This window comes from Amblyraja radiata, chromosome 10 (genome assembly GCF_010909765.2).
Source record: "Amblyraja radiata isolate CabotCenter1 chromosome 10, sAmbRad1.1.pri, whole genome shotgun sequence".
Classification (NCBI taxonomy): Eukaryota; Metazoa; Chordata; class Chondrichthyes; order Rajiformes; family Rajidae; genus Amblyraja; species Amblyraja radiata.
In genome coordinates this window covers 11,259,439-11,287,413 of record NC_045965.1, presented here as the reverse complement: position 1 = coordinate 11,287,413, position 27,975 = coordinate 11,259,439, and the positions used below count along the sequence as shown (strand labels likewise).

The 27,975-nt window shown below is 42.7% G+C and overlaps 1 protein-coding gene across 2 annotated transcripts; it reads left to right on the top strand.

The window, feature by feature from the left end:
- The first annotated feature begins 13 nt into the window (after nucleotides 1-13).
- Nucleotides 14-27,854, top strand: nuf2 (NUF2 component of NDC80 kinetochore complex). 2 transcript variants are annotated; one of them, XM_033028011.1, is made up of 15 exons: nucleotides 14-125; nucleotides 3,679-3,709; nucleotides 4,857-4,981; nucleotides 5,523-5,597; nucleotides 6,161-6,237; nucleotides 7,443-7,504; nucleotides 8,832-8,929; nucleotides 10,410-10,483; nucleotides 11,576-11,672; nucleotides 14,353-14,415; nucleotides 16,690-16,827; nucleotides 18,940-19,083; nucleotides 21,719-21,894; nucleotides 23,393-23,528; nucleotides 27,427-27,854. In XM_033028011.1, exons 3-15 carry the CDS (start codon nucleotides 4,862-4,864, stop codon nucleotides 27,556-27,558), a joined length of 1,392 nt encoding a protein of 463 aa, XP_032883902.1. In that variant the 5' UTR covers nucleotides 14-125; nucleotides 3,679-3,709; nucleotides 4,857-4,861; the 3' UTR covers nucleotides 27,559-27,854. The 2 variants fall into 2 exon arrangements, with proteins under 2 accessions (XP_032883902.1, XP_032883903.1); XM_033028012.1 differs by having other exon boundaries at nucleotides 55-129.
- The last annotated feature ends 121 nt before the right edge of the window (nucleotides 27,855-27,975 follow it).

Sequence of the window (27,975 nt, the reverse complement as noted above, 5' to 3'; positions counted from 1 at the left end):
TTGACGTCGAAGGCGCCAAAGTTGAATGGTGGAGTCAGAGCGCGGCGGCGGGTGAAGGTACCGGTCACTGCGGGGGTGTGAGGGCGGCCGGAGCACCCGAGGCAACCGGACACCGTGTATCCGCGGCAAGTAACCCATCCTATCGCCCCTTTTGCAGAAGCCGCCAGCGCTTTGTTGCCCTATTTGTCTGAGGCATCTGCCTATTACTCCTCGAATTGTGCAGACGCGGTGATAAAAATCACTCCGCATCCGCCGACGTTGTGGATGGATTTTAAAGAACTAAATCACCTCTCACCTCGGCGGGGCCGGGCGCGGCGCGGGGAAGTACGTGTCGCAGCTGGCAGAGCCGGTGCCGGCACCCCTGCCCTTGTGCGCATGCTCGGACGGTGCCGGTACCGGGGATCCGTGTTACTGCGCATGCTCGGCCGGCCCGGTCGAGAGCCGGCGCCTCTGCGCATACTCGGCCGCTGCCATGGAGGGCCGGCAGCCGGTCGCCCGCATGCTCAGTTGGTCAGCAGCCGGCCTGACGTCATGGCCAAGAGCCACTACATCTTTATAATAATAATAATAATGGATGGGATTTATATAGCGCCTTTCTAATACTCAAGGCGCTTTACATCGCATTATTCATACACTCCTCAGTCACACTCGGTGGTGGTAAGCTACTTCTGTAGCCACAGCTGCCCTGGGGCAGACTGACGGAAGCGTGGCTGCCAATCTGCGCCTACGGCCCCTCCGACCACCACCAATCACTCACACACATTCACACACAGGCAAAGGTGGGTGAAGTGTCTTGCCCAAGGACACAACAACAGTATGCACTCCAAGCGGGATTCGAACCGGCTACCTTCCGGTTGCCAGCCGAACACTTAGCCCATTGTGCCATCTGTAGTCCCATATAGTCATGCAGATGTAGCACAGACCGTTCTAGATGCCCTATTTACACGAGTCCCATTTTTATTAGACAAGTAGGCCATTCGGCCCGTCGAGCCAGCACCACCATTCAATGTGATCATGGCTGATCATCCCCAATCAGTACCCTGTTCCTGCCTTCTCCCCATATCCCCTGACTCCGCTATCTTTAAGAGCCCTATCTAGCTCTCTCTTGAAAGCATCCAGAGAACCGGTCTCCACCACCCTCTGCGGCAGAGAATTCCACAGACTCGCCACTCTCTGTGAGAAAACGTCTTTTCTCATCTCCGTTCTAAACTGTTTAACCCCTGATTCTGGACTCCCCCAACATTGGGAACAGGTTTCCTGCATCTAGCATGTCCAAACCCTTAATAATCTAAAATGTTTCAATAAAATGCCCTCTCATCCGTCTAAATTCCAGAGTATACAATTCCGGAAGTGGCGGCGCTGTGAAAAGGCTGCGGCTCGCCTGCAGTCTGTCTGTTTTTACTTTTTTGTGTTGTTTTTTTTGTCTTGTTCAGTTAAACTTTTGGTTGTTAGGTTGTGTTATGTTGTGGGGGGGGGGTGAAACAGGGCTTTCTGTCTCTCCCTTCGGGGGAATGCGACTTTCTTGTCGTATCCCCCTTCTCTTCCCCCGTCTGAGCTGAGGCCTAATGGCGGAGCTGGCGGCCTCCAACCTACGACCGACCTCGAGGATCCGGATAGAGCCAGCCGGGACTTACCAACGCGAGGCTGGCCGTCTTCGAGCTGCGGCAGCGTTCGGGCAGCAGCACGACTCGGCGCGGGGCTGAGACACCTGTGAGGGCGGCCCGGCTCCCGGGTGGAAGGTGCTCCCGTGTGGGCGGCCCGGTGTGGGGCTGAGACGCTCCCGTGTGGGCGGCCCGTCTCCCGGCTGGAAGGCGCTCCCGTGTGGGCGGCCCGGCTCCTGGCTGGAAGGCGCTCCCGTGTAGGCAGCCCGGCTCCCGGCTGGAAGGTGCTCCCGTGTGGGCGACCCGGCTCCCGGCTGGAAGGCGCACCTGTGTGGGCGTCTCTGCTCCCGGCTGGAAGGTGCTCCCGTGTGGGCGGCCCGGCTCCTGGCTGGAAGATGCTCCCGTGGGGGCGGCCCGGTGTGGGGCTGAGACGCTCCCGTGAAGGCGGCCCGGCTCGGGGCTGGAATGGCGCTCCCGTGAGGGCGGCCCGGTGCAGGGCGGAGATGGTGCTCCGGTGGCTGAGGCGGCGTTCTGGCGGCGGCGACCTGAATCCGGGGCTCGGCCGCGGGCCAGTGGTTGACATCGTCGGGAGTCGCAGGTCACAGGTTGATGCCTGTTTTCGGGAGCTCCTGTGGTAACAACTGCGTCCGCTGGACTGGAGGGCGGCAGCTTCGACCACCCCCGGGCCGCGGAGCTTGAACTGCGGGACTGACTTACCATCACCCGGTGGGGTATCGCCTCAGCGCAGAGGGAGAAGAGGAAAGAGACAGCAACCCTAAGACATTTGCTCCATCACAGTGAGGAGGTGCTTGGTGAACTCACTGTGGTGGATGTTAATTTGTGTTTATTATGTGTTGTTCATTATTACATGTATGGCTGCAGGCAACGACATTTCGTTCAGACCGAAAGGTCTGAATGACAAATAAAGGATTCAATTCATTCTTAAACTGTGGCCCCTGATTCTGGACTCCCCCAACATTGGGAACATGTTTCCTGCATCTAGTGTGTCCAAACCCTTAATAATCTAAAATGTTTCAATAAGATGCCCTCTCATCCTTCTAAATTCCAGAGTATACAAGCCCAACCGCTCCATTCTATCAACATATGACAGTCCTGCCATCCCGGGAATTAACCTGGTGAACCTGCGCTGCACTCCCTCGATAGCAAGAATGTCCTTCCTCAAGTTGGGAGACCAAAACTGGCCACAATACGTCAGATATGGTTAAGAAGGAACTGCAGATGCTGGAAAATCGAAGGTAGACCAAAGTGCTGGAGAAACTCAGCGGGTGCCTCAGAGGAAGGGTTTTGGCCCGAAACGTTGCCTATTTCCTTCGCTCCATGGATGCTGCTGCAAGCGCTGAGTTTCTTCAGCACTTTGCTCCCATACTCAACTCCTCCTGTTATGAAGGCCAACATGCCATTTGCTTTCATCACTGCCTGCTGTACCTGCATGCTGGTGCATTAGTCCCATTTGCCCGTGGTTGACCTGTCTCCCTCTAAACCTTTCATAGTCACTTACCGGTCGCAGTGTCTGGCCAGTGCAATGTAAAGTCTGATTAAAGATAGTTTAACCTCTCATCCTTTAGCTCCCATTGGTGTCTGGGTCGAAATGGTTCAATTTTAAGATTCCAATTCTGAATTTTTAATCCATTCAAAGTCTTGCTCCTCTGTAATTCTTCCAGCCACCCATGCCCGGGACTCTGACCCATTGAAAACCCTGTGATTGACTCAAAACTCACTAGAAAAGGATATGGGAGTGGGCTCAAAATGCCAAAGAAGGATCTCGACCTGAAACGTCACCCATTCCTTCTATCCAGAGATTCTGCCTGCCCCGCTGAGTTACTCCAGCATTTTGTGTCTATCTTTGGTCTAAACCAGCATCTGCGGTTCCTTCCAACACATCGTACTGGGGCCATTCAGTCATGTCACAATCTTGCTACTTGGATTAGTGGCAAAGAATTGAATTTTACACTGGTATTCAAAGACTGTAATTTTGGCCAATTGTTGAATATAACACATGTAATGCTTTGAAAATTGAAGATTTTAATTGTGTATTTTATTATTTTGTTTTCTATAGTAAGAAGTATTTGAAAAGACTTTTAAACCACGTAAGCATGTTAACTTTTCCTTTTAATCTATCCCATTGTTCTACTGTGCAGGTGCATGAATAATTTATCTAGCATGCCACTGGATAAAAATGGATAAATCTGGACAGGGAAGCAAATTTGCAACATATTCAAAACATATATATTTGTTTTGATGAATATTTGTATGCAATGCATATTTGCATTTAGTTGCAGACTACATCTTTTTTAATTGGGACAAAATGTTATATTTCCCATAAGTAGTATTTTGAATCGAGGTGTCACTGTGTCATTAGTTGTGCATGCGATTATCTTTCAAAGTTAATAAGTCAGATGATATAAGTGGTATTACACAACTTGACATAATTTATGGCAAGCAATTTATGCTCAAAGGTATTAGAGTGCATCTGTCATTTAATTTCTAGATTGAACCTCATTAGATGTTTATCTGCTAGCTTCCCTGATCTTAATTTATTTCCCACATATCAATTTAGTCAACAAGATGAGGTTTTATGTAATATTCAGCGTTTATATTAACTTTAAATTTTTCATATCAGATTAAGTTGTGGATTATTGTCGATTGATTTCTATGTAGACAAAAGAATACAAGATATTAAATATTTTTTGAACATTGCCAACTATCATAGCTGGTATAGAGAACAAAACACAAAGTGCAGGTGTAACTCGGCAGGTCAGGCAACATGGGTGACATTTCGGAACCATTCGTCAGATTTTATAGTGGGGAGGGGGGGCAGAAAGTTGGAAAAGTGGTGGGGTCAGGACAAAGCCTGGCATGGGATAGGTGAGGAGGGTTTTGATGGGTGTGGTAAGTGACAAAGGCTAGAGATGTAAAGGAGTCAAAAGGTGTCAAGTAAGGAGAGACGCGAAGAGAAATGTAAAGCCAGTGGGAGAGATATAGGTAGGAGGAGCTGGATAGCGGGAGAAATGGTTGCGCACCGAAGTTGGGGGAGCACATAAGAAGGGGTAGATATAGTTAATAATTGTGAGCAGACACAAAATGTTGGAGTAACTCAGCGGGACAGGCAGCATCTCTGGAGAGAAGGAATAGATGACGTTTTGGGTTGAGACCCTTCTTCCTTTTAATAATTGTGACTTGGTTAACATGTTAAACAATGCCAATGTGAATTCTAAAATGCACTCTACTTTATAGCTGAAATGGAGGGGGAAAGAGTTGCCTTTCCTATTTGTAAATTGGATTATATTGTAAATTACTGTCGCAAACACATATTAAGTGGGCCAGAAGCTAGCAACGTTAACAAAGCTGACATTTCAAAGGTAAGCATTTTACAACATTTCTCTAAACTTCTGTAAAATCACTCATAGCCAAGAATGCATTGATTTATAAGGGCAAGAGCATTAAGCAGTGGAACATATATTTTTAAATGGAGCTGGAAAAGAATATGGCTCCAACCCTACATTCATTATTTTCATTGTTAGTTTTGATATGCTATTCCCTTGACACTTTTGAATACATTTTCAACTCTCTGAGGTTGCAACCTTAGAATATTTGAACATTTTACTATGTACTACTCATATTGAGTTAGGTGTCCAGCTGTTTCAAAGAGAGTTTCTTGGTTGTAAAATATGAATTGAGATGCATAATGGAAATAATTCTGAGTATATTTTGATAATATTCTAGAAAATCATTTTACATGTACTGGTTAATGAATAATTGTCATTTATGTACATTTTGAATTCTTATTTGTAAAAGTAGATCATGATAATACTGGCTTGCTTGAAAATGTCATATTTGAACTTGCTTGCAATGTAATATGAATGGGGGGGGGAAAAAATGACTTTTTTTTTGTTTCAATAGCCAGAGGTTGTGCAGTGCTTGTACATGAGAACTCTGCAGTATATTTTCGATGCACGGCCAGATTGTTTCTGCATGGTGAGTAAACATTAGCAAGAATAATGCATACAATATATATTTATGTTCTTGACTCTGTGTACCATCCATTACACGTTAGCATGATTGGCTTGATTATCAGTGTAATAAGTGAAAATTGATAATAGTACAAGAATTGGTGCTTGCTACACAAGTACTTGATTATGGATATGAATATATTAAGTCCCACTTAAATGTACATTTGTTTATCCATAAAGTAATATAATCATTGATCTCCCTGACGCTAGTTAGACTTTGTGAACTAACTCTTTAATGCAGATAAAACACTCACTTTTATCTCCTTTCTCGTATACTTACCTCTGTAAACATCTGTTATTATTCCACTAGGGTTGATCGTGTTAAAATTTAGAGCCAGTAGTGATTCTTGCAGAATAATGTCTGCAGTAGTTGTATGAAATAATGTTTTACCTTATCAATCTTGCACTTCTGACATTTAACCTTTGAAGAATATTTCTAGTTTTATATCATCTATAAGCCAACTTCTCAAATGAATTATTCAAATGGAATGCAAGAGACCTAAATCAATGCATCTGGTTTATCTATAGCTGCCTGGAGATGAAAACGTGCCATATCCACAACTTTTTGAAAATTCTATCGCAACATTGAACCTGTATATTTGCATGTAAGTATCAAAGTGGTCCGGCAGAATAAGGCATTTTGGGTAGCTGAGAATCCAAGTCGTTCAGACAAGTGTCTCCTGAAATAGCTGGTTTGCCATGTTGTGACCAGTAAACTAAAACACTTGGAGACTAAAAGTGATGGGATAGGAAAGGACTTTATTTGTCTCGACAAACTGACATGCTTTTCGTTTAGTTTAGAGATAGAGCATGGAAACAGGCCCTTTGGTCCACCGAGTCTGGGCCGACCAATAATTCCAGTACACTAGCATTATCCAACACATTAGGTCAAATTTTACATTTTTCCTAAAGCCAATTAATCTCCAAACCTGTGCATCTTTGGAATATGGAAGTAGAAAACCCACGCGTTTACGGGGAGATGTACAGACTCTTTACAGACCATCTGCAGTCGGGATTGAAACCAGGTCTATAGCACTGTAAGGTAGCAGCTCTACTGCTGCACCACCTTTTGTAGACCATCTCACTAGAATCTCTCCAAAGACAAAGTACATTAAGTCTTTATGCTCTTAAGAACAAAGATAACAGTGTGATTCAATATAATTCAATAGCTTCAGTGACCTTGTTTGCTTCTATTTTGAGTGTAACAAACGGATAATGTTTAAAAGAGATGTGCGGGGCAAGTTTTTTTAAACATAGTGCTTGGTGCCTGGAAAGGCTACTGGGGTGGAAGCGGAATGGATGGTTGAGGTTAAGAGGCTTTTAGTAAGTCAAGTGGATTTGGAGTGATATGGTTTACGTGCAAGCAGATAAGAGTTAGTCTTGGCTTTGTCACAGACACTGTGGGCTGAAGGGCCCGTTCTTATGCTGTACTGCTCTGTGTTCCATGTTAATTGCAAATTGGAAGAAGGGCCACCTATTAGTGTTAGACGGCTTAGATTTCTTTCCTGGCAGTCAATCATTGGGATGCAAGAGTTTTTAATTGTATTCTCACGCATCCATATTACTAATCTAATATGAAATCTAGCTAACTTTCAGAAGTAATGACGTCTACTCACAAGGACTAATTACACATTAAAAGGCCAAATAATATTTGAATGTTAAATGATATAAACAGGATTTCGTTTTTTTTTAGAATTATTTAGATGGAATTTGTGTTGCTTGAAAAGGATATTGTTAAATGACTTTTGTGGTATTGTTTGAAAGAAACCAACATTGTACAAACTGACTTGTTTTTAAATGTCTTACTCAGGCATAATTTGATATCCATGTGCGCAATCCCAAATTTTACGATGAATGACCTCTGGAATCCCAGTAAGTTTCTAAATTAATTCAACTTCCATTAAAGCATGCAATTTCATGCATATTATGCACTTCTTTTAGATTTAGTTCTATGACTCAAATCACGCGGCTTGGGATTAAATTTAAAGGCTCCGCAGATATTGAATGCCTGTATTAAATCAATAATTCACATTACTAAATTGAATGAAATTTTTGACATAAAAGCATAGGGAAATTATCCAAAGCAGTAAATTAACTGAACTGACTTGCATCCACCTAAAAGTCACTTTGTCCAGTTTAATATCTTTCCTCATGTATAACCACGTGTAGTGTAGCCAATAATAAATCATGAGAGTTGACAGGTAATCAAATTCTTTAAGCAGCTGCACAACAGAACAAACTCAATTTATAGTAAAGTTTGAATATTACTTGTGAATGATTTTTGGCACAAACGCACCCATTTCAGTTTTCTACTATGTGCTATTGTGATGTGGTCTTGTAACGTGAAGAGTATGGGTCATAAGTAATAGGAGTCGAATTAGGCCATTCGGCACATCAAGTGTACTCCATTCAATCATGTCTGATCTATCTCCCTCGTAACTGCATTGTCCTGACTTCTCCCCATAACTTCTGACACCTGTACTAATCAAGAATCTATCTATCTCTGCCTTAAAAATATCCACTGACTTGGCCTCTACAGCCTTGGTGACAAATAATTCCACAGATCCACCACCCACGGATTAAATACATTTCTCATCGTCTTCCTAAAAGAACGTCCTTTAAGTCTGAGGCTATGACCTCTAGTCCTAGACTCTCCCTCTAGTGGAAACATCTAGTAGAAGTATAGCCCTACAACTTGTATATTTTGTACTATAGGACAACCTGTTTTCAGCTTAACCAGATCTGATGTAACATTTAACTTGAGCAAGCTTTTTCAAGCTTATTAACACAACTCCAGTGCAGTCTAAATAAATTTTGGAAACCAGCAGAAGATTAGTATATTCCACTTCATCTATAAACATTGTACTTATCACATATATATTGGTGTAGGAAAAGTAGCATTGTCCATTTTTCATAATTTTGTATTGAATAACTTGATAGCTAACCTATTGATAATTACAGTTGAGTGAGATTATATTGAATTATATTTTAGAGAAATGCTAAGTATAATTATGTTTTTGAGCACCACTGGAAATGAACAATCTTTATTGTTATTGTTTAATATATTTGCTCACATGATCCAATTTTAAGAATTGATCATCAAAATATGGTTGGCGGTATGTTGAGATGTCTGAAGTGCTGACTGTTTTTCTTTCTCTTTCTTACTTGCTCATCTGTTGTACGAATTTAATTAACATAGAAACAAAACGTGTCATTATGATCCTGAGTGGTATCATCAGCTTTTTCCAATTCAGAAGGAGAGCTCTGGATATCTATCTGAACCAACAAAAAAGTTTTGTGAGTATTGATTTATAAATGAAGTATAATCTTATGTTCCACAGAACAAGATTCCTGCAACAAATAAAATTTTCGCTCTTATATGAAACATTAAGGACAAATTTTATTGACTTAGAATTAGATATCTAATTTGAGTTTTTTTTTAATGAAATGCAATTTATTTGCCCCTGTGGTATTCCTGAGGGAGTGTTATTGTGAAAGCATCTTTCATCATCCTACCAAAATATTCATTTATGAATCTGGATTATATTCAGTATTTACTTTAATATCATTTTAACTGAGTACTTGCATACACAGATGAAACAAAAAATTGTTTCTCAATCAGTTCCCGACAGTGCAGTTAATAAAAACAGAATAAATACATATAGCTGTAAAAATTAAAATTACCATATCTAAAATAGGCCTAATAATTGAAATAAATACAGACATTCAGGCCAAACAGTGGCTTTGCTTTGACAGGTGCCTAGCTGTCAAAGTAAGGGCGAGGTTAGATGTGTTGGTGTATGATATATGGGGAGGGGACACAGTCCGTTAACTAGTCTTATTGCCTGTGGGAAGAAGCTGTGTAGTATCCTGCTGGTTTTGCAGCTGATGCTCCTGTACCTCTTCCCAGATGGCAGAATGGAGAAGATGTGGTGTGATGGATGATAGGGGTCCTTAATAATGGAGATGGCTCTGCTGATACTCCGCTTCTGATAGATCTCCAACAGGAAAGGGAGTGGGGCACCAATGATCCTACTGGCTGTCTTCACTATCCTGTTAAGTTGGTTTTGCTCATAAGCCTTGCAGCTCCCAAACCAGGAAGTGGTGCCGTAGGTCAATATACTCTTGATGGTGCCCTGTAGAAGGTCCTTAGATGAACAGTAGGGAGACCTGCTTTTCTTAGTCTCTGGAGATTATATGTACATCATAAAGAATAAACCATCTTTATCTAATTGAATGTAATGCAAATATGATCAAATCAATGAGCTGTCGTCTTTTACCAATGGATTTAGTTGTACATTCTGTGATTTTGCTATTTTTTCTGATTGTGTTGCTCCATTATCTAGACACTGAAAGTGCAAGTTATCTTTACAGTTTTCTGATCCTTTATCTGTATACCTTTGAGCATTTTTCACCATGTATAATACATTGCCTTTTATCAGAACAACATTTAAAGTGTTTTTCAAAATGCTTGCATTTAATAGGTGTTGGATTCTCCATTCTTTACATTTTCCTGTTTGTATAGTCTGCAACACTGACTATCTTGTTTGTAGATAGATTCTATCTAATAAAGAAATTGATTGATTTGACTTTCAGGTTCTTTCTAACGTCTCTGAATGCAAGCCAATTGAATTTTAAATTCAATCTTTATTTTGCTGATCTGGTCATGATTATTCTCATAGTAGAGGAGTGCAAAATATATTTTTAGGCAAAGTAGCTGCACAGCAAAAGTATAATGTTAGCAGAAAAATATAACAAGTGTAATTATTCCCCACAGGCAATGAATCTGGGGATGATGCAGCAGATGCTTACATCAAATGAAGAAATGAAATACAGAATTCAAAGTCTTCAGTAGGTTAACACTAATGCAGATTAAGCTGTGAGAGGAGTATTTATTTCTCTAATTATACCCAGTGTAAGTTAAAAAAAAAACTCCTGAAGGGCCTGTCCCACTTGGGCGTCATTTGCGCGTAATTTACGCGACATCATTTATGCGTCACGACGCGCGTGCCGTGCCGGGCACGTGATGCATGCATGGTGCGCATTACGTGTTCGTGATGACGTAGGCAGTGACACGCAGTCGGGCGAGGCGCCCCAGGATTGTAGGACGTGCAAATGACACCCAAGTGGGACAGGCCCTTAATAGTAGTTGCAACGTTGCACGGGCCACAGGTCCCATTGGATACAGAAAATATACTATTGATTTTGTTTGTTGGATCAGCTATCTGGGAACCATCGTGCTTTAATTGCACTACACGGTGGAGACACAAGGAACTGTAGATGCTGGAATCTTGAGCAAACGACAAAGTGCTGGAGGAACTCGGAAGGTCACGCCGCATCTGTGGAGGGAAAATAGAGATGTTTTTTGTTTGGTTGGGACCCGTCTTCAGGCTTGAAGTTCCTCCAGCACTTTGTGTTGTGCACTACAAAGTTGACATCTGCTCTGGAAAAAATCAAAATGGTGAAACGTTTTCTTAGACTAGGATACCGTGAGGAAAACAACTGCTGATGCTGCACATTTAAGAAATGCAGCTTCAGTAAGAAATATGCTGGGATATATTTTTAATGTATCCTTAATATTGCTCTCCATTAATCTCCATTTGTAGCATTCTGCACCATTTTGATGCATTTCAATTTTCTTGGTGAATATTACAATTCACAAATTTAATATGGCTCTCTCCTATAATCATCTTGTTACACAGGATCAAACACTAATCCAAAACACAACCCAGATTATCTGTTGTAATGGAATACTTTTGTTTAACCCCATAAATGTTGGCGCAAGTTATCAGTTGAAGGATGGAGTGCTGCATCTAAAAGTAATGATGGAATAGACTAGATCCTGATGTACTATTACTAAATATATTACTTTGAGATTTTAAAGATGTGCAAGTCGTATGAAGTAATATAAATAACTTTATTGGAAAACACTTGCTTTGCCAGAACAATACCACCTGACCAACAGGAAAAGATTGAGGTGCTGTCTGCAAGCATTGGAGAGTTGCAGCAAGTGATAAACTGGGAGTATCGTCACAAACAAGTAAGTGCACTTGTGTAGGAAAAAAAGGAACTGCAGATGCTGGTTTACGAAAGAAGACACAGAATACTGTAGCTCAGCAGGACAGGCAGCATCTCAGGAGAACATGGTCGTTTTGGGTCGGTACCCTTTCTCAGACTGACGACCCGAAACACCACCGTTCCTGTAATGCTGCCTGACCCACTGAGTTACTTCAGCACTCTGTATCTTCTTAAGTATGCTTGTGTTGTAGCTCTCCTCCTGTTAACAACTTTAATTAATGTAGCGGAATATTACAAAGCTCTTTACTGTCAACTTGTGACTTTGGCATATATTTACTATTTTTATGTAGGAGAGTGTGGCCAGTTTGGATTATCCTACAGGCAGAAATGGCTAAATTCTATACTGGCAGGCAGGTTAGCTAGTGCAACACGGGTGGGATCTTATACAGGACAGATGCAGGTGAGAGGTTAGAATTTGGTGTGAAGGGTAATGAGAGAAAGTATTGAGGACAGAGTAGGTAGGAGAAAGGCAGGGAGCAAGGAAGGAATGTCGGTTTAAATTGAATGTATTTTAATGTAAAGCCTGATGGGTAAGGCAGAAAAACTTGGGACATGGATAGACATGGGCGATTGGGACGTAGCCATTACGCAAACATGGCTCAAAGAGGGGCAGGACTGGCAGCTCATTGTTGCAGGGTGCAGGTGCTTCAGGAGACACAGGTAAAATAAGGGGGCGGTGTGTTATTGGTTAAGGAGGATGTCACAGCTGTGGTCAGGGGTGACATTAGGGCCGGTTTGCCTAGTGAGGATATATGGGTGGAGCTGAGGAACAAGAAAGGGATGATCACCTTGCTGGGGGTGTAATACAAACCCCCGAATAGTCCACGGGAATTAGAAGAGCAAATGTGCCCGGAGATTGCAGGCAGCTGCAAGTCTAATAAGGTCGTTGGGGATTTTAATTTTCCCAACATTGACTGGGAATTTCATAGTGCGAAAGGTCTAGCTGGGGTGGAATTTGGCAAATGTATTCAAGAAAATATCCTCTGGCAATATGTTGAGTGCCCTACATGGGAGAGGGCAACGCTTGATTTAGTCATGGGAAATTGGGAGGGGCAAGTGAATGAAGTGTTTGTAGATGAGCCTTTTGAGACCAGCAACCACTGGTCTACTAGGTTTAAGATAATTATCGATAGGGATAGAGCTGGCTCACGAGTTAAGATGCTAAATTGGGGGCAAGGCCAACTTTGAGGGTATGAGACAGGAACTCACTCGAGTTGATTGGAGCAGGTTTGATGTACCTGAGGAGGTGTTTGATGAGTAGGAAAAGGAACATCAGGAATGCAATGTTTTTAAAAGTGTGCTGACAAGAGTTCAGGACATGCATGTCCTTGTTAGTGAAGGGCAAGGAGAGAAGCCTGGATGATGAGGGAAAGAATAAGAAGGAGCCATGGGACGGGTATAGGCAGCTGGGATCAAATGTATCCCTGGAGGAGTTTCGGGAACTAAGCTAAAAAGGAAATCGGATGTGCCAAAAGGGGACCGGAGGTAGCTCTGGCAGATAGCATTAAGTATAATCCAAAGAGATTTTAATCCCAAGATCATAAAGGGAAAAAGGGTAACCAGAGAGAGAGTGGGACACCTCAGTAATCAAAACTGTGTGGAGCCACAGGAAATGGACAAGGTCCTCAATTAGTATTTTTCCTCTGTTTTTATCGTGGAGAAAGACAGGAGCACGGGGGTCTTGAGGTAGTCACTAGAAGTGTCTTGAGAGCAGTTATTATTATGGTCACAAAGTTGCTGTAGGCCCTGACGTGTATGAAGATGGACATATCTCCCAGGCCTGATCAGATATATCCGAGAACACTTTGGGAAGCAAGAGAAGAAATTGCAGGAGCCCTCACGGAGATTTATGAGTCGTCGTTAAATAGAGGCGAGGTATATTTGGCATATTGGCCTTCAGTCAGAGCATTGAGTATAGAGCTTGGGAGGTCATGTTGCAGTTGTACAAGAATTTGGTGAAGCCGGATATAGAGTATTGTGTTCAGTTTTAGGCACCATATTATAGAAAAGATGGTGTCAAGCTGGAAAGGGTGCCGAGAAGATTTACGAGGATGTTGCTCAGACTCAAGGGCCCGAGCTATAGAGAGAGGTTTTGTAGGCTAGGACTCTATTCCTTGCGGCGCAGGAGGATGAGGGGGTGATCTCCTAGAGGTGTACAAAATCATGAGAGGAATAGATCAGGTCCAGAGTAGGGGAATTGAGTACCAGATCCATCAGGTTTAAAGTGACGGGGGAAAGTTAATAGGAACTTGAGGGGTGACTTTTTCACGCAAAGGGAGGTGGCTGTATGGAACGAGCTTCTGGAGGAGGTAGTTAAGGCAGGTGCTATTGTAACATTTACGAAACATTTAGACAGGTACATGGATAGGATAGGTTTAGAGCCAAATGCAGCCAGGTGGGACTAATGTTGGCCAGTGTGTATGTTGGGCGGAAGGACATGTTTCCACGCTGTATGACTCTGAGTTGGATGGTTATGACGTCCATCAGCATCTATTTTAAGGTCCGGAGGGACATTCAAAATCTAATCTGGTTCTAATACAATTTGAACTTTAATGTGACCGTGTGATATATTTCTTGTTTTAATGGAAAATGCAGAAGACAAGAATTAGAGAAAATAACACTGCATTTTCTAATTCATTCAGACCTCTGTTCAAGATGCAACGACACAACTGAAGGGTGAAATTGCCGAACAAAACAAAAGGCTGGTAGGTATATCTTAACCTTTGTCTAGGTTTTTATTTCCTGAAGATTTTAATGAATTGGTAAATGTTGTCACGTTGATTTAAGTGTGATCTAATGCCATGGCTTTGCACTTCTGCAAATTTTATTCCGTCATCCAATTTCCGTTCCAACTTGTGACATGCTTTTGCCTCTCAATAAAAAATCGAAAATTCAGTTTGAATAACTAAATGAAAAATAAAAATTTTAATTGCTAAATTAAGCTCAACAACTTCATATGAACATCATACGTCAGTTTGCCATCAAATGTGGAAATGTAATTTCTGATTGTTGATGAGTTGAAGTTGAGTTGCATGTAACAGGGTTAACGGCCACAACACACTCAAAGACGTACAGGTTTGTAGGTTAATTGGCTTGGGTAAAAAATGTAAATTGTTCCTGGTGTGTCGAATGGTGCTAGTGTATGGGGATTGTTGGTTGACGTGGACTCAACCGCAATTTTGGACACTATATCAGAGGAAGGATGTGTTGGCTCTGGAAAGGGTCCAGAGGAGCTTTACAAGAATGATCCCAGGAATAAGTAGGTTAATCTATGATGAGCGTTTGTCAGCACTGGGCATGTACTCGCTGGAGTTTAGAAGAATGAGGGGGGACCTTAGTAAAACATACAGAATAGTGAGAGGCTTGGATAGAGTGGATGTGGAGATGATGTTTCCACCAGTGGGGGAGTCTAGGATTAGAGGTAATAGCCTCAGAATTAAAGGACGTTCTTTTGGGAAGGAGATGAGGAGAAATTTCTTTAGTCAGAGGGTGATGAATCTGTGGAATTCTTTGCCACAGAAGGCTGTGGATATTTGTAAGGCAGAGATCGATCGATTTTTGATTTGTACAGGTGTCGGAGGTTATGGAGAGAAGACAGGAGAATGTGTTTAGGAGGGATAGATAGATCAGCCATAATTGAATGCTGGCGTAGACTTGATGGGCCTAATGGCCTAATTCTACTCCTATCACAAATTACCTTATAATTTGTTAGGTTGAAGGGTATGTTTCCGCGCTGTATCTCTAAATAAACTGCGGGAATACAATCAAACCAACGTGAAGTACAATACGTAGAGCATAGGGGACGATACAGGGTGCAGAATATAATTTCAGCATTGTAGCGCACCAGTTCCAGAGACAGAGTCTAATGGAGGCAATGGGATAGAGGTAAATTTGACTGTACCCTAGCTAATGGAAGAATCACGTCGAAGCCTTAAATTAACGAATTCCAAATGGTTATAAACAACCTAATTTAAAGATTTCCAGTCAAATCTATTTCTACACAAATGCTTGCCTGCTCTTGGATGTAAATAATTCTAATATAACGTTGATCTTTCATAATAAGTTGATGAATGCTGCTAATGAGGTTGTGAAGCTGCATTTAATTATTCAAAAGAACATTTTTAGTTTGAAAAACAAAAGCATGCCACAAGTTGGAACATAAATTGAAAGCCTAAAATTTGACCTGCTGCCCAGGTTTCATACTTGAGTAGGGTTACACAGAAGCAAAAACTTCTAAGCAGGCTAATGTTTCCCTTGTGACTGCTGTTCTTGTCATCCTAAGCATTAGAAGTAGTAGATTTGGGCGGTGCTGTTAACCAAACAGTGGCAAGTTTCTGTGGGACATTCATAGATATGTATGTTATGTTGCAGCTTGGTGTAGGGAACGAGTATACAAGATGTTGGGTGCAGTTATGGTTGAGTAGACCTTTGGGTATATTGAAGCTACATTTATCCAGCCTTCTATGTTCTGCCAACAATCAGAGAGCATACATCGGCCTCTAGATTTTACAGATAGTCCTGTCTAAAGTGTGTTGGTTAACAGTGGCACAATAGGTGCAGGAGAAGGCCATTCGGCCCTTCGAGCCAGCACCGCCATTCAGTGTGATCATGGTTGATCATCCCCAATCAGTACCCCGTTCCTGCCTTCTCCCCATATCCCCTGACTCAGCTATCTTCAAGAGCCCTATCTAGCTCTCTCTTGAAAGTATCCAGAGAACCGGCCTCCACTGCCCTCTGAGGCAGAGAATTCTGCCTCAGAATTCACATTTTATCATAATCCATTGATTTTAGATTTTTATTTCTGAATTATTTATGTAACTTGGTTTTGACCTTTCATACTACAGCCAGTAGTCTAGCCCTCTAATACTGTAAAAATAACCATTATACCACAGAATCCCAACTGTTGGTTGACAGGTTGGAAAGGTTAACGTAATTATTTTCCCTGATAAAGTTATTTTATTGTTATCTTTTATTCATAGAGCCAACTCAAAGTGGACATGGTCAATGCAAAGGAGAGACAAGCAAAGCTCAAACCCATGATTGTGGAATGCCCAGAACAACAGAAGAGTGAAATACTGGCAATGAGTGAGGCAGTTGAAAAGAAGAAGGTTGCCTTGGTATGAATATTCTTATATAAGTTTAGATGATACATTGCTACCTTTTGCGGGCAATTTATTGTGAATTTGTCCACCAGTTCATCAGACTACTCCCATTTTAAGTGAAAAGAGTATCAAGATGGAAGTGGCTTTTGTGCAAAAGTCACGGTATTGTTTTGCAAGGGTGAAATTCCTTAAATTGCTATTTGCCTCTGTCTACACCTTTGGCTGGAAGAACCCTCCAAACTATCCACCCCAGTGCACTTTTCTTCCCACCTTTGGAATGTACTTTTTCATTGGCTAGCGTGGTGTCAATTATATCAATTTCTCAACATCCTTTAGGCATTCTAACCTCCCTCCTTCAGAACCCGCCTCTTGATCTAATGTTACATGCTCAATTTTTGTAAGGTGTCCTTGAGACTTGAAAGGCGCCCATAAATAAAATTTATTATTATTATTATTATTGTTGTCAGTCGTGCCGTCAACTTTGCTGCTGCTGTTTCTGAAACAATGCTTTGTAAAGGCTGAACGTTAACTATCCTACACCATCTAACTTTCCCTGCATGGAAACCTGGTACACATATAAAGAGCCACAGTCACTGACCTCTTTTAAGATCATCTACAACCCTGCGCAACCTGATTCTACATTCTTTCCAATGCAGGGATCTGTGTCAGGACTGTTAGTGGAATCATTGTTTTAAACTTTTTTTTGTCCCACTGAACATGTTTTTTCTGTCACAACTTTTCCCTTTTTTGTATATAATATCATGAGGGGAATAGATCAGGCGGACCCACAGAATCTCTAGCCCAGAGTGGGGGAATTGAGAACCAGAGGGCATAGGTTTAAGGTGATGGGGGAATAATTTTATAGGAATTTGAATGGTAACTTTTTCGACACACTGGGTGGAAGGTGCATTGAACAAGCTGCAGGAGGAGGTCATTGATGCAGGATCTATCGCAATGATTAAGAAGTAATTAGACGGGTATATCGATAGGACAGGTCTGGAGGAATATGGGCCAAATGCAGGCAAGTGGGACTAGTGTAGATGGGACATGTTGGTCAGTGTGGGCAAGTTGGACGGAAGAGCCTGTTTCCACATTGTATGACTCGGTGTAGACTTTTGTTTCTTAATAATTTTCAGCTGCCTGATGTTAACTGGTGCTTTTTTTAAAAACTGGGTTTGTAGAGTGGGGATGTGAAAGTGGGATTACAGAGAACTAGTGTGAATGGATGATCGATGTTGGCGTATACTCGGTGTGCCGAAGGGCCTTCACACAGCATGTTGTATCCCTAAGTTAAACTAAAGTAATTCATCTGTGCTTAAGATATGATGGGAATGATAGTATGTAATTGAATAATTACATGTTTTGTCTCTGAGCAGTATCTTTTAAAATGAGTAGAATCTACGCCGTTGGTTCCTGTTTATTCCTCCAGGATAAAAAATAGTAATTTCCTCACTGTTCTGGTGTAGTTTGACATTCAGGATGTATGAGATGGTCACTATGGTCTTCTTTTTCAAGATGTATTTTTACAATCATCCACGTGAAAGGAGATCTGTGGCAACAGGCTGCAACTTAATGAAAAAACAAAGCACTGGAAGACCTCAGCAGGTCAAGCCGTGTGTGTGTGGAGGAAATTGGCAGACATCTGATCAGGCTAAACAAGGGTCCCATCCTGAAAGGTCTTCTGTCTGTTTCCCTTCACAGAAGCTGCCTGACCCACCGAGTTCTTCCAGTATGTTTTGTTCATGGTTCAAGTATCTACAATCTCTTGTCTCCAGACTGCAACTTAATATTGCCTTGAGCACTTGTTCCGAGCTAAGTCATTGCTTGGCATGTCAAGGGGTACTACAAACTGCCCCTATGGTTAAAACCTACTCTATGTGATTTAACTGAAATAAACATGGAAGGGATCTGCCTTGAATGTTGTCTATTTATCTTTTCCTAAATGTCCTAGTTGCATTCTTAGTGTGCAGAGAGTGCTTTGGGTTGGCATCATCAGACCTAAACAGCAGACAATTTCCGGTCAAGGACTGACTGGTTGGTATTGTGGATGTGCCAACTCGTGCTTATCAAAAAATCTAGCTGACTGGTTTATCTCCATCGTCATTCTTTTTTGTGCATATTCAACAGCAAAAGAAAAACGACAGGACATTGGAACTTCAGGACAAGTTGGCAAATTTTAGTGATTTTCAGAAAAAAGAACTGGAAACTTACTGCAGTATCATGCAACAATCCCAAGCTGGCTTTGACAAAATAAGCAGTGAGAACACAGAGGTATGTTTATCAAACTGTGCATTACATTTTGCTTAACCTTTGCTAACTCAAATATCCTAAATGACTGTTTTCAATGTGGGTGAACATTGTGACGATGTTCAGCACATCACATCAGTTTCATAAAGTGTTCTTTATTATGGGTGAAAACTTTGAAAATCAACGATTTTTTGAAAAACAAACATCTTAATTACACAGAATCATAAATTTAATTATTTGTATATTATTATTATTATTATTATTATGGTATTTATTATGCTCATCACTGACTGGAATGAGTAATGGAAACTTTATCTCTACTTCAGATATTTGACCAAATCAGCATGGTGAACTACATAGAAGCTAATCAGAAAAGTGGGGGGGGGGGGGGGGGGGTTGTTTTTTGTTATTTTTACATGAATGCATTTGTACACAAGATAACATTTGAAAAAGTTTTTCCAGTAACTGCTGATAAATATCTGCTTTTCTTATAAATGAAAATAAATGTTAAATGCATTTTTTCTCTTAAAATGAATTTAATGCACTTTATAATTATTCTATTGTCAGTGATATAGCATAATTGCTAGATCAATCATTCTTTTGGAGTTTTGAATGTTACTAGACCAAGTGGGACCTGTTGGGTCCCGTCCCCTCAACGCACGGTTGCGGGGGTGGGGGGGGCGGCCTGCGGCGTCACACACACATTAACCAACACGCACGCACACACACAGACACCCTGATATTTTAATTGGCTCCTTTTACCCCATACCCATCCTATCCACTGACGCATAGCCCCCAACTCGCAGGCCCATCTAGAGAGGGGTGGGGGGAGGTTAAGAGTGAGGGTTAGAGTGAGAGGGGCAGAGACAAACAGAGAGAGGAACAGAGGGAGAGGGAGGGGGTGGCTGGGAAGGGAGGGGGAGAGGTGGAAGGGAGGTGTGGGGGGGATGGGGGGAGAGAGGCGGATGGGGGAGAGAGAGGGGAGGGGGGAGAGAGAGGAGGGGGGGAGAGAGAGGAAGAGCGGCGAGAGAGGGGGAGGGGAGCAGGGCGGCAGCTCTTGGGGGGGACGTCAATCGCAGCGCAGCACACAGAGCCCGCAGAGCAATTGTGACGTCATCAGCCAAAGCTGCTTGGTTTTATTTTCAAAGACATTTCAGATTTGTGAACATTTTCATAAATAACTTGAGAAATAAAGCATAACTTTTTCAGATAAGACAATTTTGGACTCCACAGGATAAAACTCTACAGGAATATGTAAAAAACTTTCCCGTTCGCGCATCGTTTCTTTGAGCAGATGTGATCACACACAAACAAATAAACACGCGCACACACACACTCAAAAGAGTTTTATAGTTATAAGGATTATACTCCTGTTTTCTAATTGTATTGTGATTTTAGTCTCCTCAGTCATCCAAAGAGTCATAGCGTCTTTCTGGTAGCCGCTGGATTTTCAAAATGTTCGGCGACAGTGGGATTGACGCCAATGTGCATAGCTTGACTTCACCTGACGCAGGTGTTGTCGTAGGTTGTCGCCGGTGCTGACTTCGGTGAATTCCATTGGCGACTACCTGCGTCAACAGGTGACGGGTGCCGGCTACTGAATTGTCTTCAGTTGTCGCCGACAGGGTCGTAGCTTGTCGCAGGTGGACGTAGGCTGACTTCGGTTGTCGCACGTGCGGTTGTAGGTGTGACTGTAGGTGGACATCCTAAGTCGTGACGATTGGGTCGCCGGTTGTGGGTAGCTTGACGTCAACTAGATTTTCGGCGACCTGCTATGACAGACAGTCGCCGTCAGTTGCCTAAAATATCACCTATGTGGGACAGGCCATTTTCTCCACCTGAGCAAACAGTTCAGATTCACATGAGCACCCGATACTCATCGAATCTTTTAAAACTAATCCAATTTTGACTTTTTAGGTCTATATTCTGGCAATGAATTCAAAAGCACCTTGAATCTTTCTGTCCTCTCTTAAAATTATTTATTTTTGGATTGATGGCCTCCTCTTAATTCAGTTGTCATTGGAAATAGTTTTCTTTAATCTATCTTGTCCTTTCATAGAGCCATGCAGCATGGAGACAGGCCTTTGGCCCAATTTGTCCATGTCAACCAAAACTCCGTTCCTCAGCTGGTCCCATTTGGCCCATATCCCATAAACCTTTCCTATCCGTTTACTTTGATAATTTTAAATAGTCCTGTAACATTATTCTGTAATCAATATTCTTTTGAAGAAAACATCTTATTGTTTTTTCAAGTCTGCCTTGATATTCAAGTGAATTTACACTATCGACTCAAGCGTCAAGACTTTCCCTGCACAATGGAGTCCAATTTTGGTTTCAGTGTTCTTGCTGAGATATAAATCCTACTAGGTTTTAATATAGTTGAATTGAATCAATCCTTGTGAGGGCATTCTTATAAATTTCAAGGATTGGTTTGGTTTCAAAAAGCCAGGCTATTATTTAATTCTCTGCTATTGAGAAAAATATGTTCTCTGGAGTTATATGAAGATAGAAGGTAAAAATAGAAGCATAGGATAGTTTCAAAAGTATATTGAAATCATGCCCTTTTGATCAAGCAGCTGTTGGATTTTATGTGCATACATGTCAAAAATGATACTGTTGTTTCGTGCAAGAATATATTGTTCACTTAACTTTTCTACAGATTTGGAATGAAGAAAATAAGCTGGATAGGAAAAGAATGGAACTTGAAAGCATGCAGACAGAAGAGGCTCAACTGAAAAGGGTTCTCTGTTTGAAGTTAGAAAAGCAAGACAAGCTGCAGATGCAGATATTTAAGAAGCGGGAAACTTGGGAGCATAACCTTGATTCAGTAGCGAGGTACGTAAACTTAATGTGGACACAAGGAACTGCAGATGCTTCTTTACTAAAAAAGGACAAAGTGCTGCATTAACCTGAGGGTTAGGCAGCATCCATGGAGGGCATGGATAAGCAGTTTCAGACCCGAGACGCCACCTATCCATGTTGTCCAGAACTGCCTCTTGACCCACAGAATGACACCAGCTCTGTGTCTTTTTTATTAATTTAATCACTGTATCAGAGTTTGCTTTGGACTGTGGTGCATCTTTTAGCTGTTATCTGTTGACAGGAGAGTTTAAGCAAAGTAGTTAAAATTAGAACCACACTAATGTGTATCGAAACTGTCAGAATTGAAAACCGCTATGGTGTCTTTAATCTATCAGTTTTTAACCCATGTGTCACTACCAGGTGTCAGTATTTACTGCTTCTACAAATATTCTTCTGCATAAACACTCCCTGGTTACATGTAGCATGTTAGCTACAGAGTAAAACCTGATTAAACTGATAGATCAACTAATTTTTGTGCTTGAAAGCCTAAGGCAGTTACAAAGTAACAATTCCAATCCCATCAAACACACTGGTTATTCCCAGCAATGGGAGTCATTCTTGATGGAGATTCCAAGAAACTGGGTAAATACATTTCCGTAAGGGGAAAAGGGTGGGACTATCACATGCTCCTTGGATAACTAGAGCTAGGGCAGTAGCATACTGGGATCTGCCTGTTCGAAAGGGTGATAAAGGTAGAAACCCTGGTCTTTTATTATATTACCCGCCCAGGAGTGCTTGTGTGTCAGTATAAAGAGATTCACTCTGTATGTGCCCCAAGGTATAACTGCGCTGGGACTGTTAAATTGAATAATATGGATGAAAGTTTTCTCTGTCGACTGCTCAATGCTGTCCCTGCCCCTGTGTTGTATGCAATCAAACCCCTGCTGTATGTATTCACGCAGTGTTTGAAGGTGTAAAGGAAGCTTTATTCAGTAACTAACCTGTGCTATGCTTGCCGTTGGATGGGAAATGTAACATCAAACACTGCCAGTCAGCTGAAAGTGAACCTGTAAGAATGAAATGGATTGTTCCCATCTATCCTATTAAGGCATTGTGATAATATGGTCTGGAATTTCCATTTATATATGCAAGAAGAAATGTGCTCTTGAATTTGGATAGCCAGCTTTACTTCAGTTGGAAACCGCGCGGACACAGGCCCTTCGGCCCACTGAGTCTGCCCAGACCAGCGATCAATCCTGTACACTAGCTCTATCTAACACACAAGGGGAAATTTACAGAAGCCAATTTACTTACAAACCCGCATGTCTTTGGAATGTGGGAGGGAACCAGAGCACCCGGAGGAAATCCATGCGGTCACGGGGAGAACATACAAACTCCATATAGACTGGATCGAACCCGGTTCTTTGGCACAACTCTACCGCTGTGCTGCCAAGAGCTTAATCTGGCCTATTCTAGGTGAGCCCAAATTAAACAAAATATGTATTTTAAAATACGACTTTTTTTTTTTAAGTGACTATGATCGATTTAAGCTTCGAAGCCAGGAAATGACTGAGCAAGTTGCTCAATTAAAGAGTGAACGCCAACATATTCTGACAAAAATTCAGCTGATGCAGGAGAAGTGCGAGAAAGAAGTGTCTGATTGTGAGGTATGTAATGGGAAATTGAAGAAAAGCTTTGTGTGTAGTTTAGATTTCATAATTGGATGACGGACTTTAACCTTGTATTCCTTTAGATGTTTAGTTGCGTGAAGATCAGCAGGAATTCTAATAGTTTAAATTGATGACACCTCAATGCCTCTAATCAAAATGACATTTGCTCATGAGTAAATGTCAATAGTGCCAAATATGATTTTAATTGGAGGTGTTTAGGTCAGCCTAAAATGTGCTACCTAAAATAGTTACATGATTAAAAAATAATTGCTTTGATAAACTGCAGAATTTATTTAATTTGAATAATTCTTAAATGTACCATGACCGAGATTGGGCAGTTTGATAACACTATGCTAAACTAATCTTTGATAGCTTGCCTTTCCTGTTACAAAACTAATGGACACCGTATTGTTGATGGAGAAATAATGTGCAACTCTAAAACTAATAGCCCTGTCCCACGGTACGAGTTCATTCCAAGAGTTCTCCCGAGTTTGCCCTGATTCGAACTCGGAGATTTACGGTAATGGCCACTTGTTGGTACTCGGGGCTGTCGTGGACATTTTTCATCATGCTAAATACCTGCCGTTAGCGCTAAGAGACGTCCCAAAGTTCCGACGTCCCCGCTACGTTCATTCTCCGTGCTTACCCCTTTGATTTTAAAAAAAAACTCGGGAGAGCTCTTGGAATGAACTCGTACCGTGGGACTGGGCTTTAAGGCTTCATTTTAATTGTATTTGTATAATGTTGTGTCCTACTGCCCCCCCACCCCCCTACAGGGAACCTAAATGAGTCTTCCCCTTTTAGCCAGGTGACCCCAGCTACTCCCCACCCATACAATAGTCCTCATGGCCCTCTCCTCACTGAACACCCACCATTCCCCCCCCCCCCCCCCGACCGCTTCTGCCTCCATTCATTCACCTGCCTGCCTCTGACCCCAACCCCATCCTTGCTGTGTGTTCACTATCCATACTGAACGGTCTGTCCTCAGCAGAGGCCTTGCCTTTGTTCCCCTCCGCCCCCACCTCCGACGAGTTCCGGGTCCGCCACGATGTAGAGTTCTTCTGTAGCCTCTGTCTCTGTGCCTTTTTCTATGGGAAGTCCTCACCACCCAGTGATGACCCCATTCTCCTGTCTCCAACGGATCCCTCCTCTTGGACTCTCCCGGATCGTCCTCTTTAGACCTTTTCATTTCTAACTGCCGGCGGGACATCAACTGCCTCAACTTTTCCACTCCCCTTACCTACTCTAACCTCTCTCCCCCTGAACGTATAGCCCTCTGCTCACTTTGCAGCAACCCCGACTGGATAATCAAGCCCGCTGACAAGGGAGGTGCTGCGGTAGTCTGGCGCGCTGACCTCTACTGAAAACTGAGGCCAGGCGACAATTTTCAGACACTCTTCCTTCTTAACCATGGACCATGACCCCAAGGATGAGCACCAGGCCTTAATCTCAAGCACCATGACTGACTTCATCACTATCGGCTTTTTGCCCCCTAAAGCCTTCAACCGTATCGTACCCCAGCCCTGCACGGCCCGATTTTATTTTCTCCCTAAAACCTACAAACAGAACTATCTTGGTAGACCCATTGTTTCTGCTTGTTCATGCCCCGCCAAATTAATTTCCACATACCTCGACTCCGTCCAATCCCTTCCTATGTCCAAGACACCTCACACGCTCTTCGTCTCCTCAATGACTTCCATTTTCCAGGCCCCCACTCCCTCATTACTGTGGATGTCCAGTCACTCTACTCCTCCAACCCCCACCAGAAGGATCTTCAAACCCACCGTTTCTTCCTCAACCGCAGAGCCAGCCATTTCAGTCCATAAGTACTCTCCTCCGCCTAGCAGAGCTGGTCCTTACCCTCAACAACATCTCCTTTCACTCCTCCCACTTCCTCCAGATCCAAGGAGTAGCAATGGGCACTCGCATGGACCCTAGCTATGTCTGCCTCTTTGTAGGGTACATCGAACAATCCCTGTTCCAGGCGTACACTGGCCCTATCACCGAACTCTACCTCCACTACATTGACGACTACATTGGTGCTGCCGCCTGCACCCATGCAGAACTCACTGACCATCAACTTCACCACCAATTTCCATCCTGCACTCAAATTCACTTGGACCATCTCCGACATGTCCCTACCGTTTCTTGATCTCACCGTCTCCATCACAGGAAACGGACTACTGACCGACATCTACTACAAACCTACCGACTCCCATAGATATCTTGACTACACTTCTTCCCACCCTGGTTCCTATAAAGACTCTATCCCCCTACTCCCAATTCCTCCGTCTACGCTGCATCTGCGCCCAGGATGAGGTTTACCATACCAGGGCATCGGAGATGTCCTCATTCTTTAGGGAATGGGGGTTCCCCTTTTCCATTATAGATGAGGCTCTCACTAGGGTCTCCTCGATATCTCGCAGCTCTGTTCTTACTCCCACTCCCCCCCCATTCGTAATAAGGACAGAGCCCCCCCTGTCCTCACCTTCCACCCCATCAGCCGTCGGGTACAGCATATAATCCTCCAACATTTTCGCCACCTCCAACGAGATCCCACTACTGAGAGATCTCCACTCCCATTTCCTCCCCTGCCTGCTTTGCACAGAGACTGTTCCCTCTGTAACTCCCTGGTCAACTTGTCCCTTCCCACCCAAACCACCCCCTCCCCTGGTACTTTCCCCTGCAACCGCAGGAGATGCCCTTTACCTCCCACCTCGACTCCATCCAAGGACCCAAACAGTCTTTCCAGGTGAGGCAGCGGTTCACTTGAACCTCCTCCAACCTCAGCTACTGTATCCGCTGTTCCAGGTGTCAACTTCTGTACATTGGTGAGACCAAGCGCAGGCTCGGCGATCGATTCTCTGAACACCTCCGCTTAGTCCGTCTTAACCAAGGTGATCTCCCGATGGCCCAGCACTTCAACTCCCCCTCCCATTCCCAATTTGACCTCTCTGTCCTGGGCCTCCTCCATTGTCAGAGTGAGGCCCAGCGCAAATTGGAGGAACAACACCTCATATTTCGCTTGGGTAGTTTACACCCCAGCATGAACATTGACCTCCAACTTCAGATAGCCCTTGCTTTCTCACTCTCTCTCCATCCCCTCCCCTTCCCAGTTCTCCACTAGTCTTACTGTCTCCGACTACATTCTATCTTTGTCCCGCCCACTAGCTGACATCTGTCTGAAGAAGGGTGTCGACCTGAAACATCACCCATTCCTTCTCTCCAGAGATGCTGCCTCACCCGCTGAGTTACTCCAGCATTTTGTGTCTATCTTTATGTTTAGTTTATTGTTGTCACATGTATTGAGGTACAGTGAAAAGCTTTGTTTTGCATGCGTTCCAGTCAGATCAGATAATACATTCTATCTCTGTCCTGCCCACTCCCCTGACATCAGTCTGAAGAAGGGTCTCGACCCAAAACGTCACCCATACCTTCTCACCAGAGATGCTGCCTGTCCCGCTGAGTTACTCCAGCATTTTGTCTACCTTCGATTTAAACCAGCATCTGCAGTTCCTTCCTACACAGATCAGATAATACTATACATAATAACAATCAGGCCAAACACGAGCACAATAGGTGAAGCAAAAAAAAAGATAAGAGTGCAGAATATAGTTCTCTGCATTGTAGGGCACCAGTTGCAGGGACAAAGTCCAATGCCTGCAATGGGGTGGAGGTGAATCGGACCGTATACTAGCTTATGGAAAGGATGGCATGTTCAAGTGATTGAGAGAATGCTATTGTCACAAAGTATAGCTTTTTCATGCCCACCATCGGGAAGAAAACCAGTGTTCGTACCCTAGAACATGCCTTGAATTTGCTATTGACGGATTGTATGAATTGCACAGTACTTGGATCAGCTTTTGAGCTTTGTCCTTAATTTATCTGCGAACAGAACCTCCTTTCCAAATTGCTGACTGGTCTGGAGCAGTACCATGAGCGCTTGGCCACTGTGACGCAGAAGATGACACATGAGAGGAGTGAACAAATGGCGGAGCTGGAGAGGGCCATGAATGAACGAATTTAAAATCCCCCTTCACATTTTTATGTACAAATTGCATTATTTAAAAAAAAAATCTTTGACCTCTTCTGTTTATTCTCCACAAGTGAAAATGATTCGAGCAGATATTTCAAAGCCGACGGATTTGTCACTGTTGGACCTACTTTGTACATAATATTAAAAATAAGCCTTTTTATCTATCTGAAATAATGATTTTCAAGTCTTTATATGCATTTTATACTCTGCGGCTTTTGAAAAAAATGTAAAATAAATGAAAGCTTAATGGGGATTGCTACTGTTAATAAACTAATGCTTATCGTGTTGTATTGATTCAATTTTATTGAAATTACCACGGATGAGGTGTGAATGTTTATCAAGGAAGGTGACACAAAGGGACAAAGTGCTAGAGTAACTGGAGATCTCGGGGAAAACTCATGTGGTCAC